At 42.8% G+C, this 17,296-nt stretch overlaps 2 protein-coding genes and 1 long non-coding RNA gene across 19 annotated transcripts; 2 read left to right on the top strand and 1 right to left on the bottom strand.

The window, feature by feature from the left end:
* Positions 1-1,889: 1,889 nt before the first annotated feature.
* Positions 1,890-3,215, top strand: htr6 (5-hydroxytryptamine (serotonin) receptor 6). The gene is made up of 3 exons (XM_081707246.1): positions 1,890-1,984; positions 2,371-2,449; positions 2,636-3,215. The coding sequence occupies exons 1-3, from the start codon at positions 1,890-1,892 to the stop codon at positions 2,990-2,992; spliced, it is 531 nt and encodes a 176-aa protein (XP_081563372.1). The 3' UTR covers positions 2,993-3,215.
* A 146-nt stretch (positions 3,216-3,361) lies between these two features.
* tmco4 (transmembrane and coiled-coil domains 4) lies at positions 3,362-10,203 on the bottom strand. 3 transcript variants are annotated; one of them, XM_035522674.2, is made up of 14 exons: positions 10,064-10,203; positions 9,327-9,471; positions 9,027-9,201; positions 8,863-8,890; positions 8,620-8,749; positions 7,915-8,012; positions 7,566-7,709; positions 6,935-7,054; positions 6,595-6,759; positions 5,990-6,126; positions 5,725-5,809; positions 5,414-5,531; positions 5,222-5,339; positions 3,362-4,345 (listed from the first exon to the last, which is right to left on the bottom strand). In XM_035522674.2, exons 1-14 carry the CDS (start codon positions 10,101-10,103, stop codon positions 3,860-3,862), a joined length of 1,989 nt encoding a protein of 662 aa, XP_035378567.1. In that variant the 5' UTR covers positions 10,104-10,203; the 3' UTR covers positions 3,362-3,859. The 3 variants fall into 3 exon arrangements, with proteins under 3 accessions (XP_035378567.1, XP_035378568.1, XP_081562906.1); XM_035522675.2 differs by having other exon boundaries at positions 5,414-5,495; XM_081706780.1 differs by lacking the exon at positions 7,566-7,709.
* LOC113580154 (uncharacterized) lies at positions 9,508-15,383 on the top strand. 15 transcript variants are annotated; one of them, XR_014119710.1, is made up of 7 exons: positions 10,329-10,463; positions 12,737-12,909; positions 13,236-13,465; positions 13,541-13,609; positions 13,730-13,793; positions 13,987-14,089; positions 14,271-15,382. It is a non-coding gene; the product is annotated as an uncharacterized LOC113580154 (long non-coding RNA). The 15 variants fall into 15 exon arrangements; XR_014119699.1 differs by adding an exon at positions 9,710-9,784 and having other exon boundaries at positions 10,397-10,463; positions 13,236-13,854; positions 14,271-15,383; XR_014119709.1 differs by having other exon boundaries at positions 13,541-13,854.
* The last annotated feature ends 1,913 nt before the right edge of the window (positions 15,384-17,296 follow it).

Raw genomic sequence — 17,296 nt, 5'->3', positions numbered from 1 at the left:
ACAGGCACAGAATTGCTCACACTGGTACTAAGCTCGGAAGAAGCCAGACACAGAAAGGAAGATATGCAATTTTACCACTTAGCTTTTTTCTGAGCTGAATGGACCATCTGAATACCATAATGTTTGATTGACAGCAACTGATCTTATGAAAACACTAACCTTGCCAAAGGGAAGATGGAAGGGATTACTTCAGTGGGGAATATCTCTTTGCTCACCTGAGGTGCTCACACTCAACCTGCAATGAGATCTGAAGATCCCGTTTTAACTCCTTGACAGATGACCTGGAGATATTCTTTCCCCATTTTGATCTCCATGTGCCTGAAAAATCCCGGATGTGTGCTCGCTTCGCTGAGACCAGAGGCCGAAGGCATTTTATCTCACACCTCCCACAATGAGCGACTCCACTTTGCCCTTGGCAGGATCAACATCAGCTGTGGATCCTCACCGTAACAGGAGCTTCAGTGACAGCTTCTATACCAGTGACGTGTGGAGTATCAGTGGCAGTGGGCCATGGCTGCTAGCTGTCATGTTGTCCCTCATCATTCTGATGACAGCTTGTGGGAATATCCTGTTGATAGCTCTGGTGTTTGCCCACCGATCCCTACGGTGCACCTCCAACTGCTTCCTAGTGTCCCTTTTCCTGTCAGACTTGATGGTGGCTCTGGTTGTCATGCCCCCTGCCATGCTGAATGTGCTATGTGGAACCTGGGTGCTGTCCCCTGGCTTCTGTTCTGTCTGGCTCTGCTTCGACGTGATGTGCTGTAGTGCCTCCATCCTCAACTTGTGCGTGATCAGCCTGGACCGCTATCTCCTCATCATATCTCCCTTGCGTTACAAGCAGCGCATGACCCCACCCCGTGCCTTGCTGCTTGTGGGCGGGGCCTGGAGCTTGGCAGCTCTAACTTCTTTCCTGCCAATAGAGATGGACTGGCACAGCCTGGGCCGTCTACAGGACCACTCAGGGCACAGCTCGGCCAACGGCACAACCCCAGGGCTGAGCTCTTATTACCCACCTTCATACTTCCAGATCTCCAACTCAGGCAGCTTGTCGTTGCAGTGTCGCCTGCGGGTCACCCTCCCCTTTGCCTTGGTGGCCACTTTCCTTACCTTCTTCTTGCCTTCCACAGCCATCTGTTTTACCTACTGCCGCATCCTCCTGGCTGCAAGGCGGCAGGCACGGCAAGTGGAAGCCCTCACACATCCTCTGTACCCGCACCATTCACCTGGAGAACCGCTCCATCCTCCTTCACTTGCACATGTAGCTCAGGATGGAGAGGACTACAGCCACCAGGAACCTCCAGCGCTGCGACATGCTCCGGTGAGAACATAAAGGAGACGGCTGAGAAAGGGAGAGCAGGCGGAGAATGCTAGAGCTAGGGATAGCAACAGTTAAATTGAGGCAAATTGAGAAAAATGAAAATGGAAAAGTAATGCTGAAAAGTGTCAATGTGTATGCATGTGCATGAGGGAGAGAGAGCGAGCAAGGAGTGCAGTGTGCACTCACATGCTCATCCTGTAGTTAGCATCGCCTTTCTGCTCTGATCTACTGAATTTTCCAGGCTGTAATAAGCAGCACTGGATTTTTCAAAACGAAGTCACCCATGTCCTTCATATAATAAAAAAGGGATGGATGTAGGAGAGAGATTTTTTTAAATAAAGGCCACGAAAAACATCTTATAGTATTAATGAAAAACACTGAGTGGGAGTATGCAGGCATAGGTGTGAATGTAGAAGGCAACGATACATGTACAGGACAATACAAACAAGCAGGGGAAAGGTGAAGCCCTTGGAAATGTGGAAGATGTTAAGCTATTTGGTAGAAAGGACATTGATGAGGTATTGCTGGTCTGAGAGAGTGGATTGTGAATAACTAGTGCTGTCCCAAGGGAATGTGTTGCAAATCCAACTTTGGCGAGGTCTCTCTTAACATGTGCCCCTCCGTCTCCCAGCTGTCGGGGAACAGTGAGCGGCGTCTGGCGCACAGGCAGGGGAAGAGAGCGCTAAAAGCGAGTTTGACACTGGGAGTCCTGCTGGGGCTGTTCTTTAGTGCCTGGCTGCCTTTCTTCATCACCAATATGGCACAAGTAAGTGTCCCTAACTCGTTACAATCTGGGAATAGTGGGGAGGGGTCACTAGAAAAGGTCTTGACATTTGATATAAATATTAGATGTTTTTGAATCTGCTTCAAGTTATGAACAGTTCCCAACTTCCCCATTGTCTCTGGCAAAGATCACTTCAAAGACATGCAGCGGTTGCAATCATGGTAACTGTACACATTGGCTACAGAATCAGTGCCGGTGCATGTGACATTTGAAGGACTGACAAATAGAAAGTTGTTTAATTTTGTAATGATACCCATCCTGCTTTCAGTAATTCAGTCATCTCACGCCCCATCTGTGTCCCTCGCTCTTCTCCCACGGAAAACAGCACAGACACGGAGAGCTTCTGGGTGCATCTGTCTGTTTCCCTCCTTCACACTCAATATGGTGTGTGAACGGCTCTCTCTCTCTCTCCCTCCACCCCCTCTTCTGGTAAAACTAGATGTCCATGACCTTTTCCCACTCTTCCAACCTGCTGTTTATTGACCTCCTACGTTATCTAATGCTGGTTGTTGCTGCTTGTTTCATTTGCCCAGGCGGTGTGCGAGTGCATTCCACCCTCGCTCTTTGATGCCATCACTTGGCTTGGCTACTGCAACAGCACCATGAACCCCATTATCTACCCCCTGTTCATGCGGGACTTCAAGAGAGCGCTGGGACGCCTGTTGCCCTGCTGCTCTTCCTCTCACGCCCCTCGGCGCCCGTCCCCTCCGCTCTCCCTCTCCCTACGCAACTCTGGAGAGCCCCAGTTGCCCACAGAGCCACCCTCCCTGGCCTCCGAGCCACCGCAGCTGCCCGCCACGGCGACTGACGCTGTAAACCTGCTGGACGCAGAGCATGCAGAGATGGACCTGCCACTGCTCCTACCCAACCAGGTCAACACGTTGGACTGAAGTGGTGCTGCCGCACCGTGACGTGGAACGAACCGATGTTTTTTTTAAAATATATTCCCTGAAAAGAGTTTAGCATAGTTTACACATGAAATATGTTAAGACGGGGGGGGGGGGGGGGGGGGGGGACAACGTTTTTAAGATATTCTATTGAGGCTGTGTGCTCATATCGCCCATGCCAAAAGCGTGTGGGGGTGGTGCCGAGACAACCAAACCAAGACTGTATCACACCACAGAGACACAGAATTACAAGCATTTAACGAATTGCAGAGCATGCGACATCTCTCACTTCTAGCATTACCATAATAACCATAACAACATAAGGAAGAGGAGACAAGAGTGAAAGGAATATCACCAATATCCACCACAATGTCAAGTGTCAGCCTGTGAAGCTGTATTGAGTTAATTAAGAGTCAACACTTGGTTTCAGGAGGTGAGAAAATCTGAGCACAATTCCAACAAAGCCCTTTGCCATAAAATAAAATGTCTTTTGACAATATGACGCAATCTAAAATATTTTAACACTGACAGGTTTAAACATATCAGCAAGATTCCAGTTTTATCCCTGATGCATCATCCCAGTCCTGTAGTACCAACCTACAGTTTAATGTTTTCATTGCACTGGTGCAAGTCATGAAATGCCTCATGATGATGAGTTGAATTGGTTGTTTTAGAGATTGAAACCTCTGTGCTGTATAGTGTAGTAATACTCCAGCACAAGTGCTGGAAATTACTGGCCGAACATACATTGTCATCTGAATCTGTATATTTTGTCACTGAGTGTTCAGTGACTAGGGTATGAAGAGAGTATGTATGTCATGTTGCAGATGGTTTGCCATTGGCTCTCTGCTCCTGTGTGTTGCATTCAGTTCATGTTGGGTGGTTTGTGTGTTCAGTAGTCCAATGTGTGGTGTTCCAATCCCAAGGGACGTGCTCAGTGTCTGTGCTGCCTTCAGCTCTGTCCTTCCCTTGGTACTGAGAGTCAGTGCTTTTTCTGGAAGAGCTGCTGTCCTTTCGAACTGGGTTGGAGTCACTCAGAGAGTCCAGTAAATCAGATATATCTGGAATGTCCCACCCATCCTCGTTCTCTGTCCCGGCGCTGCATTCCTTTCCTTCAGTGTTTCTAAAGTCTTCTTTTGTGCTGAACTCCTCAGTTTCCTTTGAGTCCGTGATGGAGTTTTCCACTTTTTGTCCACTCTCTTTGGCGGACTGCATCTCTGGCGAGTCCACTTTTCCCCGAGCTAAAACCACTGACTGAGGATGCCCACATATTGTTCCAGCTCCCTCTTTGGTAGGAACACCGACAGCTACGAGGATAGTGTCCATCTGATGAACATAGTCCAAGTGACCTTTCACCTGGGAAAGAAATATCTTTAGTGTTTTACCAATGTGGGGATGGTACAAACAGTAGGCTTATGCATAACATTCTTGCATAATAATCTCTTATTCTCGCATGCTTTTGAGTACATTTATGTTCCTCATCACAGTATTTATTCAATTTCAGTTTAAATGGTAAACTATTGGTCTTTATCTGTTGGTTAGATTGATTCCTGCTTAACGTTTCTGCTTGTACACACAAATAACATTAAAATCTACAAAACTGCCTGCAGATGATATAAAAATTTTTGTTCCTCTGTCCCTGGTCAAGGTTCTTATGCAATAACTGGAACTCAGTGTCCAATGAACGAAGACTGCACTTCCTATCACATTGTCCTATATTTACTCTTAATCACAGATTCCTGTTTCATGCGCAAACAAATAGGAAGCCCTGGGAGACCTCTACACTGCTTGGCCTTGCTGAAGTTACTGAAGAAACTTGTTCACCATGTTATTTTGTTTAACTAAAAATAAACTGTATATCAAATTTTTAACTTAAATGTAATTTTCTGTAAATTAAGTTGGTATAAATCACATCCTTATACAATTGTAATTATCACAATTATGGCTGACGTTTTGACAAAGGTTAAGTTTTAAGTATGGAATTAGTTTAGTCTAGTATGTATGTCTACTACAAATTCCAAAACATCTATAACACATCCAGTTGTACAGGTTTCAAACATCTGAACATACTGGGTGCACTGGGAACATTCTGAGGCCAGAGAGTCAGCTTCAAACTTTATATTAAGTTGGAGGCATTTATTTATTTTCAAAACCATTTTTGAATTATGTGTATTAGGAAGAACATACTTTCATCCTATGGGCCAGGGGAATGTTCTGTATGTAGGCACTCACCACAGATGACAAATCTACATTAATTATCCGGTGAGATTTTGAGCTGATTGGTTGCAGTCCGGCCACAGACAGCTGAACAGCTGAACTTCTATATAGGAATCCAAGAAGCCAATCTCCTCTAACAGAAAAATATAATTATTTTCCCCAGAATGTTCATCATATGTTAAGTACACATGCCACATGTCTCCTGACCTGCAATATCCGTTGATGATCTTCCCAGCAACAACCCTGGAGATGCGCTCCCACGTTTTCTCGGATCCGTCCACGGGTGCTCCTAGCAAAACGACATCCTCTATGACACCCTCACTACCTGGCCAATAAGGAGACATGACAAGTCTTTCAATGTGCAGGATGAGATGAGGCTCAGTTTCAGCCCACACGCTGCAAATTAAATCGTCTTCACCTTTTACCTATTCCTTCATTGGAGACAAAGGACAGTCTGGAGCAGCCCTGCTGCACAATTCTACAATATCCGCCTCCCCAAGTGTGTAATAAAAAGTTACCTTGATCGTTGGCAAGCTCTTCTAGGCAGAAGTAGATGACCCGTGCTCCAAGGCTGAAGCCAATCAGACTAACGGGCCGCTTTCCCTTTATTCAGGCAGAGAAAGAGAACAGAGGTGTTTAACAAGGATCTCATTAGTGCTTCTGCTTTGGAGCGCAGTCACCAAAGGCTCACTCTTTCCATCGGCCCGCTTGGATGGAGAAGTTATTAAGAGGAGGGAGAAGGAACTTCTTCCGTTTAACTTTTCCATCTGCTGCCTCACCTACCTGCTGTCTGCTGCGGAGGACCTGGGCCAGGTGCTTGCCCACCTCAGCTGAACGGCTCAGACATACCCCCCACGGGTTGTCGATCACGCTTGCAACTGCCAGCAGGGACGCCGGCCAGGTCAGAGCTGTAACAATGCCTGCAAGTGAGCGAGAGCAGAAGTGCTCAGCCAGGAAAATACTGGACCATGAATCATGCACTCTAAGGGTTCACACATTCCAAGACTAAATTTGATGATCTAAGGTGAAGCTTTAAATTAATTATTGCTTTGAACTGCAGTAAGGGGATTCATTCATCTTCCAAGTTCCAACTGTTCTTACACCTAGGAACAACATCAAATAACATCAAATTGTAGTTACATTTGGAATAATATCAAATAAGTCAGGCTGTACAGTAATGATGGAAAACCATTACAGTTTAACTACTGGAGACACTTTTAATTGCAATGTATTGACAAAGGAGCACCTCAAAACTTCCTGTAATTTAGAATAAAATATATTAAAATCTAAAAGGAGCAAATACATGAAACAATTGCTGATTACAGTGCAACCAAACTAATAAAGATATTAAACTGGCCCGAAGAAAGTGACATTGTTAGAAGACGCACCTGAAAGCACAGTGTATTTGAGAGCCTCCTGTGCCACGATGCTAACTAGACCATCCCACAGGGAGTCAAGGACAGAGCCCAGGTCCCGCAGATAGCGTGATTCCCATTTCAGACAGTACTGCTCCCCGCATGCACCCAGACTGCTCCACGGAGCCTGGAAGGAACCTGCATGAACAAAGAAGTAACAGGTTAAGCTGTACAAAAGGTCTACAGTCATTTCTGCACATTTAGGACCATGAGCTGCCAAAGTATTACAATGTCAAACAGGTGTCCTGCTTCTAGCTGCTAACACAAATACATTATAAACATGTATAACTGAATTGTTTCAATGGGCACTAACTGTATTTTCCACTGCTCAGCCATCCTGTTACAGCCACAGTCAGGTGGAGGTGCTTCCCAGGGCTCATAGGAAGGAACTCAAACTCTTCGATCGCACCCACCCGCTTATTCATCTTATAGCCTGATGAAGAAAGAGAAACCAGCATGGGAACATAAAAAATGGCAAAGTCAGAGAGAAAATTCCAACACAATTTAAAAAATACAGACACATGAGCACATCTCATCCATGTATGTACTGTGGTCTCCCCTATATATATATATATATATATATATATATATATATATATATATATATATATATATATATATATATAGATAGATAGATAGATAGATAGATAGATAGATAGATAGATAGATAGATAGATAGATAGATAGATAGATAGATAGATAGATAGATAGATAGATAGAATAAAATAAGTCTGCACACTGACTCCATTTTTTGTGTGCTGAATATTTTGACCTTGACATTTGCCTGATGAACAACTGGTAGGTAGCAAAAAATAAAACTGGAGGATTATGAAGTCAGTGTGTGAAGTAAATTTTTTCCTGAAAATCTTTCGACCTGAACTACCACAGCATGAAAAAAGGTAATTAGGCACTGTGCTTGTAATTTAGGATTATGGCCAACTTACCGGCTAAGCCAGCTCCCGCAGCACCAAAAAGAGAAGCCATAATGGCGATGCCAGCGGCTGATCCCAGAACAGCAGCCCCTCCTGCACCCAACACTGCCCCAGCTCCTGCCGCTACCAGGGGAGCGGCCAGACCCCCCGTCACGCCTTGCACACACAGACACACAGAGACATGAAGTCTCCTTTCATGTTCATCACCACAGAACCAAAGGACAATGAAGACTCACTAGAAACATGGAGCTGTCTATGTGTCTGTGGGGAAATAGCGGTGTATGCAGTGTGTGTTGGCTGTTAATTACTGAGACAGAGCAGTACTGTATTGCTACCAGAGAAATATAAATAATAGACAAACCGATTACTGTGCCCCCACCAACCGTGGCGAGGCCTATCAGCAAATAACGGCGTAGTTTGCGTCCCCTCTCCTTTTTACGTCTTCTTGATGACTCCTCCCTGTGGGGAAAAAGAGGGTGTGTAATAGAGGAAGTGGACACCAGGAGTTCTCACTCTTTAGAGCCTTGTAACTGGACCCAGTCTTGATAAGAAAGCCAAACAGCTGACAATCAAAACTAACAGGTTTTGTTCATGAGTTTGTACTTACTGTTGTAATAAATCCTAATCGAAAGCAATGTGACACAGAAGTAGAAAACACAGACTTTAAATCTGAGTTACTCATTAAGACAAATCATGGGTTAGAAATGGATTGCTCATAAAAATCCTTAACAATGCTGCAATATTTTACCTAGACTTGATTCTGACTTGTGCTTTTATCATTTGCTAGGGGTCTCAAATGATCCTATAAACACAATATACAAGAATACACTTTTGTTGAAAAATGAATAGGCCAGTTTCCTATACCCAGATTACTTATAAGCCTAGTCTAAAAAGAATTTCAAAGATGCTTCATCCATTGGCATTGCAATATAGTCCAAGGTGAGTCATAATCTGTGTCTGGGTAACAGACCCAGCACAAATAAATTACTTTGGTATGCCAGCTACACATTTAATGTATGGGATAAACTGCCTGCCAGTTAATGCAAGCAGATCATTTGTCTCTTACTCGCTCTCCTCTCCTCCCTCGCTCAACCGCTCTCCCAGTGTCTCCTCAAAGTCCTCCAGCTGCTGAGGGCACACACGTAGCAGGCAGCTGACGTGTCGAATAAGGACACGGGCCCTGGCATCATACTGGCCTAGAGCATGGGAGCAGGAGGGGGACTTCATTACTATACAAAAACGCCAACCTTTAGCGACAGGTTTTAAATAAGGCCAGTGCATAGGAAGAATGTGAAAAACAAACCCTCACCATCTTTGACAGAGAAGGAAAGAAGGTCCTGAAAAAGAAGGAGGAAAAAAACCTCATCATAGTGCCAGTGGCAGGAGAATTAAAAAATACCCCATTACTGTAGGCTGGTAAACTGTGTTTAATGACCCATTACAGACTGTTCAGTTATGTTCCTTCTCACATACCTGTATGACACGTAACACTCCTGTGCTGAGCAAGGGCTCTGCTTGCAGGATGGACAGGAAGGTGTCACTACCTTCACACCCAAGACCTGCCAGAAAGGCTTGCATGACTGGCATGACAGAGTCATCAAGACCCAACCACTGCACTATACCTTCCAGGTACTGTTCCCGAAACGTCCTGTGAGAAAGCAATGATGATGCATGGTGGGAAAGGATGTTCTGCAAATTTGAAATAAACCCAGTAAAGGGGAAAAAGACAATAACAACAGTAATGCATGTTTCGACCCATTCGTATCCCACTACCTTTGTTCAGATCCTGGAAAGAGCTGGCCGAGAGACACGCCACACAAGGCAGCGTATGCGAATCGTCCTGGCTCTGTTAGCTGCTTGCCAATAGGCACGCCTGGTACAGCCTGACCGTGTAGCTTGGAGACCTCCGCTCCTGGTACTATAAAGAGCAATTATACGTAAAAAATTAAAGTAGCATAGTGTAGCATGTGGAAAGAACTGACAAGTCCAACAAAAACGATAGTTTTCTCTTTATATAACGAAGCTGTAAAGAAGTTACAGTTGCATCATTTATTAGGGTAGTGAATACTAATAAATGATCTATTAGTAGATATACTAGTAGAACTAGCATAAAAGGTTGTGAAAAGTGTGCGACAGTCCACGTTAGTCTGGAGTATGTGCATTATGGACACGTTAGTGTGCATAGTAAGTTATCTAACCAACCAGCAATATGGCAATCCGCGGGCCGTGAGGTAGTTTTTCATCTTAATATAAGGTTTCTAATAACTACATGATACCTGACAATATATCTTAACGTAGTTAACCTAGCTAGCTAGCTTTTAGTTAAGTTAACATCTGCTTACAACCTCGATTGTGCTCGCAAGATTAACTAGTTAGCAGTGTAGCTATCTTAGCGAAATAGCTTGTCTGGAAAAGTTAGCTAGCGTAGCAAACTAGCTAGCTAATGAGTTATATATCGGGCTATATAAACATTAATGTCTATTTAGTTAGCCTAATTTGTGCCATGTTACCTGGAGTTATACCTGAAGCAACTCGCTCTGGTGGGTTCATGTTTTCAGTGGCAGGCAGTTTTATTCCATAACTTGAAGCGGACTGGCGACTGAACTACTTCAGTCCGTTGAAAGTTCAGTGGTTTTCACACGTCGCAGATCCTTCCCTCTGTAATTCCGTAGTGTAGCCCACAGGCTAATGTAACCTTAAGTTACCGTGAGACACGGGATTTCTTTGTTAAATTGGAAGGAAATAATAAAAATTATACCATATATGTAAAATATGTAGCTAGCTCCATACGTCATCTAAATTTGCTTTCTCGACTAATGTCTGACATATGGGAGAATCCATAGATTGGAAAAAGGCCCGAAACAACATGCGCATACCAGGAATTGCCAGTAGGGGGCGTCACTGTATAATGTGAGTGACACCCGACGGCTCAACATCTCGCAACAGTTGTCCTCTGACTATCTGTCTGGTGTGTTAGTGATGGTGTGTGGTCGTGACAGCAGTGGTCCTGTGAATTCATTGCTGGCTGGGATGTTTGGAATATGTGCGGGGAATGTGCTGTACAATATGAAATGGGACAACAGCTGTGTTTTCGAAGACTTGCCGAAGCCGAGCTTCATTCGCATTATGTATAAAAGAGTTGTTTTTATTGATGTTAATGACTTTCACAAGTTGCAAAAAATTGAGAAGATGAAAATTAGAGGGTTGAAGAGGTAATAGTCAAATAATTAAATGGTTGACAGCCTGTAAATTCAGAAGTGCTTCTAGGATTTTTTTAGGGTAATGTTCTTGTTATTGCCAATAGATTTTGTTGCCATATTATTTTGATTATTAAATTAAGATAAATAGTTGGTCTGAGTGTCATAGCTTAAGCTAGATGCTTGCTAATAACCCTTAGTTTAGAAGGCCTATTTCTTATCAATCACCATGAATTGTCAAGGACTGTTATTGTTACAGAGTGTCTAGCTGTAACGGAGCATTGCTGTCAGATTCAGATTTGTTTCTGTAGGTCAGTGACATTACTTTTTGAACTCTGAAACTGCTTTATAGGAAAGTAGTAAATAAAGTTAGTATAGCTATAAAGTTAGTATAGTTTCTTCAAACAAATCATGTGTGACTGTGCCTAAAACCTACAGAGAACATGCTGCTTATGGTGGTATCACTCTGGGTCATCACATAGCCTGAAAGTGTTGTTTCCCCATAAAAATTCTTGGAACTGAGGATTATCCTTTAACCAACTTTTAAAGAACTATGACCTAACTTATGCTGTGTTTAAATATTTTAGGAGGGTGAGGGAAATGTTTGTGAGGATTGTCTGTTTTCCTAATTGCTGTTGTCTATGTTATTATTGTCTAGGTGTTTGCTGCTCTGTGTAATCCAAAGACATTACAGTTCTCCACTCCAGCTTGTGTTTGTCACATACGATGGATTTTGAATTCCACTGCATTTCTATTTAAATGAGAGGCACCAAATGTCACATATCTCACTTAGTGCATACAGGCTGAAGTTTCAGTTAGCACTTAAGCGAGGGTGCAGAATGTTGCTTCAGTTCAGTGAGCCATGTAGTGTCCTTGCTTTTACACAGAATTGACACGTTTGTTTTAAGATTTTAATGCTTTACATTGGGAAATGTTATTTATGTATTGTTTAGATTTAAATATAAAAATATTATTTATATAACTTTAAAAATGAACTTTATTTAATTCCTTTTTAAATAAATTGTTGTTGCTGTTGTTGTTGTTGTTGTTTTACTTTTTTATAGCAAGAACTCTCCTAAGGTGATAGATCTCAGAATGCAATAAGCTTTATGATTTAAATTCTGTCTGTTTAAAGCTCTTTGAATCTCCACTGTGTATGCAAAGTGATACAAATAAACATTTCTTGCCTTGCCTTATAAATTAACTCTCACTCTTAAAATGAGGAGGAAAAATAGAAAAGAACATAGCTCAAAGTACATTATTTATTACATATTTATCTCCATGTGTGAGTATGAGTTTAGAATTTATTGTACCAATTTTAGCACTTTTAATCACTAGGCTTTCTGGATAAGTCTATTATCTTCACACATTCCTTCACAGAGCATTTCTCAAGGTATGATAAATTAGTTGAGAAACTAAAACAGATAGCAATTTTTAAGTCTTATCATAAATCTTCAATAGTATTAAGTTTAGGACTCCTATACAAATACAGTCTTGTTTAGAACATAGGTCTATAATCTACACTAGATTTGTAAGATATATCAATATGATATATTTTACCAATATACATACATCTAAGTATATATCTCTTTCTATTTATAGGTTAAATATAAATGTGTAAATAGTACAACTAGTGCAATTGTAATTTTGGCTGATCTAACTTCCATTATATGAAACTGGAAATTCAAATGTACTTTACAAGAAACATTTTTTTCTTTGATTTTCTTTCCATTCTATTTCCCTGCACCTGAGGCTGTTAAAATGGGAGAGAGCCTTGTGATATCCTCCTCCTCTCTCCAGTCTTAATTCTGTGTTTGACTGATCTCTAGGGCATGCCCTATTATTGTGTGTTTAACTGAAGAAAAAAATCCAGTCCTCACAAAAATGTTCTAGATAGGTCTGCTCAGACAGAGTGGGTGAGACATTGCCTCAGGGTCTTGATTGCTGAAAGACAACGCCTCTCTTTTCACTGTCTTTGCTTTTCAGTCAGCCTTACCGAATGGGGGGAAAGCAGCTTACTAACACTGGCACAGAAAATGAGGGCGAAGAGACGGACGGGAAATGAGAAAGACTGAAGTGGAGGGAGGCACAGGAGGAATAAAATGTGGCTGCTGATGTCAAAGATGCTGTAAGACGACGAGCTGTTATCACAAGACCTGGTGAGAGAAAGAAAGTATACAGCAGGCATGCGCACTTGCATAACCGTAACCACCTTAGCTACTGTTGTTCGGACATTCTACATACGCACCAGATCCATCAATCTGAGATGTTTTTCTAAGTACGTCCGCACCTGAATCTGTTGAAACACATCCTCGCTACAAGGGGACATCCTCAAAGAATTTGGCATACTATCAAAGGCAGTGTAAAAAATAAAACACCCTTCTCACATCCTCCTATTCTGCTTTTTCCTCTGTTCCCAGCCCTCCAACCAACGTGCATTCCCCAACATCCAATTCTCTGACTTCCTTTTCTCCTCTCTCCACAGATGAAATTCTTCAACTCCTGACTTCCAGCAATCCGACTACATGTCCACTGGATCCAATTCCTTCTGCTCTGTTCCAGACAATCACAATAGATCTGCTTCCTTTCATCTCTGTCATCATCAACAACTCCTTATCTTCTGGATACGTGCCTACTATATTCAAAACCGCTAGAGTGGTACCAATCCTCAAGAAGGCCACACTTGACAGCTCCAGCGTTACCAACTACAGACCGGTATCACTTCTCTCTTTCCTCTCAAAAGCCCTTGAACGAGCAGTTTATAATCAATTGTCTCTTGTTCTCACCCAGAATCAGCTGCATAATCCCAATCAGTCTGGCTACAAACCGGCACATTCTACAGAAACGGCCCTCATAGCGGTGACTGGAAAAACTTCATGCTGCTAAAGCTGCCAAACAGGCATCTGTTTTGATTCTTCTAGACCTTTCAGCAGCCTTTGACACAGTGAACCTCAACATTCTTCTCTCTGTTCTTTCCAGGATTGGTGTGACTGGCTCTGTTTGGAGATGGTTTCAGTCCTATCTGGAGGGACGGTCCTATCAGGTGAGGGAGAGGATCCACATCCAAACCGTGTAGACTCTCCACTGGTGTTCCACAAGGCTCGGTATTGGGCCCCCTTCTCTTCTCTTTGTATACTCGTTCTCTTGGTGATGTAATATCTTCTCATGGTTTCTCCTACCACTGATATGCCGATGACACTCAATTATTTCTTTCTTTTCCATCCTCTGACACGCAGGTTTCCAGACGTATCTCGGCATGCTTGACTGACATTGCGTCATGGATGACAGCCCACCACTTGAAGCTCAACCCCAGTAAAACTGAGCTTCTGTTCATCCCAGGTACTCCCAACCCTTACCATGACCTCACTGTTTCTTTTGAGAACTCCCAGGTATCACCATCCGAAGCTGCCTGTAGCCTGGGCGTAACATTGGACAACCAGTTGTCGTTCTCAGCTCATGTTTCTATTCTAACCTGGTCCTCCTTTGTAACATACAAAGGATTCAACCCTTTCTTTCGCAGGAAGCTACCCAGGTGCTTGTGCAGTCTCTTGTGATCTCAAAGCTAGACTACTGCAATTCACTACTTGCTGGTCTTCCTCTATGAGCCATCAAACCTCTACAACTTGTCCAGAATGCAGCAGCATCTTCTGAAGTTCACACGTTACTCCACTGCTGCGCTCCCTTCATTGGCTCCCTGTAGCTGCACACATCAGATTTAAAACCTTGATGCTTGCCTACAAAACCAAAAATGGACCAGCCCCTTCATACATGAGGTCAATGGTCAAAGCCTGATTCATACCTCAAGTACTTCGAACTTCAAGTACGGCTCAGCATGAAATACCTTGCTTCAGGTCTCATGGACGACAAGCATCGAGTCTATTTTCTGTCCTGGCTCCAAGATGGTGGAATGAACTCTCGCTTGCTGTCCGGACAGCAGAGTCCCAAACGCAGACTGAAGACCCATCTATTTGCAGAATATTTAAAGGACAACTGACACTGCTCCCTTATTGACTGACTAATTTAATACTTATTGTAGGGCACTGTTTATGTTTTTTTCAAACTCTAGTACTCATTGTTTAAGATAGACCTTATGTATTTTGCAATTCTAGGTATCAGCATTCAACCCTGTATTCTACAGTATTCTAGTTCATTGGTATGTTTAAGTCTAACCTACTATACTGTACTTGGATATATTCTATCAGTAAATGACAAAGCACTTTTGTAAGTCGTTCTGGATAAGAGCGTCTGCTAAATGCCGTAAATGTAAATGTAAAGTAAACACATAGGACTCTTACTAATTAGAGTAATCATTAGATTAACCAGTAAAACTTTATATGCCTGCATGTGTATATTTTGGGTCCTTAAGGAGTATATGCGTGTACATATAAAGTATGTGTCTGAATGGGTTACCAGGGGTTGAAGACTGTCACGAATGGCCACCCTCCTGGCATCCCTGTTGTCATGGTTTCCCTGTCGTCTGTTTTCCTGCACTCCCTGGTTCTGCTCCTTAGTTTAGTTTTTTCTGTGTTTTGGTTCCCCTAGTTCCTATGTTCACCTGAGTACCTCAGTGTCTTCCCCTTGCCCTCAGTGTTTTTCCTCATTTAATAAACCCCTGCTGATGCATTCTGCCTCTCCCCTGTTCCTATGGGAATCATTACAAAGTCGAGGGAATGGTGGGGGTGGCGGGCTCAGGAAATGGGTCATGAGAGTGCAGCTGTATTTGGGTCCAGCCAAGTCAGAATTACATTTTGCTGATGGTTTTAACCAAAGCAACTTACAAGTCTAACTAAACACAGCTCAAGCACCTGAGGGTTAAGGGCCTTGCTCAGGGACCCGACGGTGGCAACCTGGCTGTGCTGGGACTTGAACTGGCAACCTTCTCACTGCCAGTCAAGTACCTTAACCACTGAGCTACCCCTGCCCCTGATTACGAGAGTATGAGAAACAGAACATAAGAGGGAACATCATAAATGAAAGCATATAGAAGGAACAGGAAAAGGCTGATGCAGAAAAGAGAAATAACAAGGGTCAGGAGGCTCACAAGCCTTTGACGAGTCCTCGCAGGATGCAGGTAGATATAAATAGGGAGCACCGAGAGGGTTGGAACGTAGGTAAGGTAGATGTGAACACAGTGCGTTGAGGACATAGAGCATAGAGAGGGTTATGCTTAATGCCTCATTGTGCTGGCACTGATAGGGCACAGGGGCATTTTGCTGGGTCCTCGGCATAGTGTTACACCCTGTTACACCCTAGCAATGGTGATTCGACTCAGTGACTTTTAAGAGATATTGCTCACAAGCGAAACAGAGTTTTTTTTACTTCAACAAGATACTCCCTCGTGACGGTGTAAAGCGGTAATAAGTGTAAAACAGAAATGGACCCAGCTTAATATTTCCATACAGTATCAGGACCATTTTGAGAAATAAAGGTCTTTGATAAAGCAGCCACACACCTGTACTTGTGTATGGCCAAAATAAACTTTTCAGATTTTTCATAGGTGAAACCTTTTAGGACTTCTTTTGAAACATGACTTTCAACCTGGCATAAAAACATCAGAAGGTTAATCAGAATGTCACAAAGAATAGGTTCATTCTTCATACTAGTTCTGTTCCAAAGGAGGACATTGTCATGTTGGCTTTTGAGGGCAACAGCTTGGTGAATCTTTCACAGAGCTGCATTTCAGTTGCCAGAGACAGAATGTCTCTGTGGAAAATTTATACAGTGGGTGTTGGTCCCTAAGAACTGTGAAACGGAACACTAAAACCATGAACAATAAAATAATGCACCAGCTGTTTCATTCTGTAACCAAGGAGACACAAGGTCAGAGTAATTATTAAGAAAAACTTGCTAGTTCTCCCATAAAATCACTGGGATGGATGTATAAATGTATACTAACTCATACGTTTAAAAAATAACTTAAAGCACAGACAATAAAATAGGACTAGCTGTTCCAGAGTAGTGTGCAGGAAATTACCTATTGCTTCCTAATGGCCCTTGCTGTCTTGCCTGTTGAATTATAAGTACAAGGATATCCTGCTTATATACTGTTAACATTTTCAGAACTGACGAAAAACTTGTGCCACCACTGTCTAATGTGTGACAGTGGTGTCCCACAGATGTTGCAAAATCTCCATGCTAAATTTATGTTAAATGATAAATCAAAACCCATAAAAAGGCTGCAGATAATGTAACCTGCATACCAACACATGGAGAACAGATGGGAATCCATAAAAAATACCAGGCTGAAAAAGTACTCATAAAAAACCTTGAGTGAAGACAGAAGTGGAAGTCAGAGCTGACGGAAAGACTGCCTAGAGGGAGGTTTTGTTGATGTAGGGATTGAAGAGGCTTACTTATGGGCAGGAAAGGCACAGGCATTCAGGAACCTCACAACAAATACAGGATGGAAGAATGGAAAACATGCATGAACTGAACTCCCAAAGTATTTTTGGTATTAGGAGGTTAGCCATGATTTGCACAATTCTACTGGTGCTCATGAACACAGAGGTCATGGTAAGATGTTCATTCTGTAAAACGACATGTTCC

This window comes from Electrophorus electricus, chromosome 24 (assembly GCF_041902795.1).
Source record: "Electrophorus electricus isolate QZ-2024a chromosome 24, ASM4190279v1, whole genome shotgun sequence".
NCBI classification, from domain to species: Eukaryota; Metazoa; Chordata; class Actinopteri; order Gymnotiformes; family Gymnotidae; genus Electrophorus; species Electrophorus electricus.
Note: the sequence above shows the minus strand (reverse complement) of the source record. Positions and strands in the feature narration are given on the sequence as shown.

What these genes read in the sequence shown, in the direction of transcription:
- htr6 (XM_081707246.1), top strand. Translation starts at nt 1,890, where the DNA reads ATGTGTTGCAAATCCAACTTTGGCGAGGTCTCTCTTAACATGTGCCCC. An exon ending in GAGCGGCGTCTGGCGCACAG is followed by an intron (nt 1,985 to 2,370) that starts GCAGGGGAAGAG and finishes TCCTGCTTTCAG; the next exon opens with TAATTCAGTCATCTCACGCC. An exon ending in CAGACACGGAGAGCTTCTGG is followed by an intron (nt 2,450 to 2,635) that starts GTGCATCTGTCT and finishes TCATTTGCCCAG; the next exon opens with GCGGTGTGCGAGTGCATTCC.
- tmco4 (XM_035522674.2), bottom strand. Translation starts at nt 10,103, where the DNA reads ATGAACCCACCAGAGCGAGTTGCTTCAGGTATAACTCCAG. An exon ending in TCCTCCGCAGCAGACAGCAG is followed by an intron (nt 5,810 to 5,989) that starts GTAGGTGAGGCA and finishes GCCTGAATAAAG; the next exon opens with GGAAAGCGGCCCGTTAGTCT. An exon ending in ATCATCAACGGATATTGCAG is followed by an intron (nt 5,340 to 5,413) that starts GTCAGGAGACAT and finishes TTTTTCTGTTAG; the next exon opens with AGGAGATTGGCTTCTTGGAT.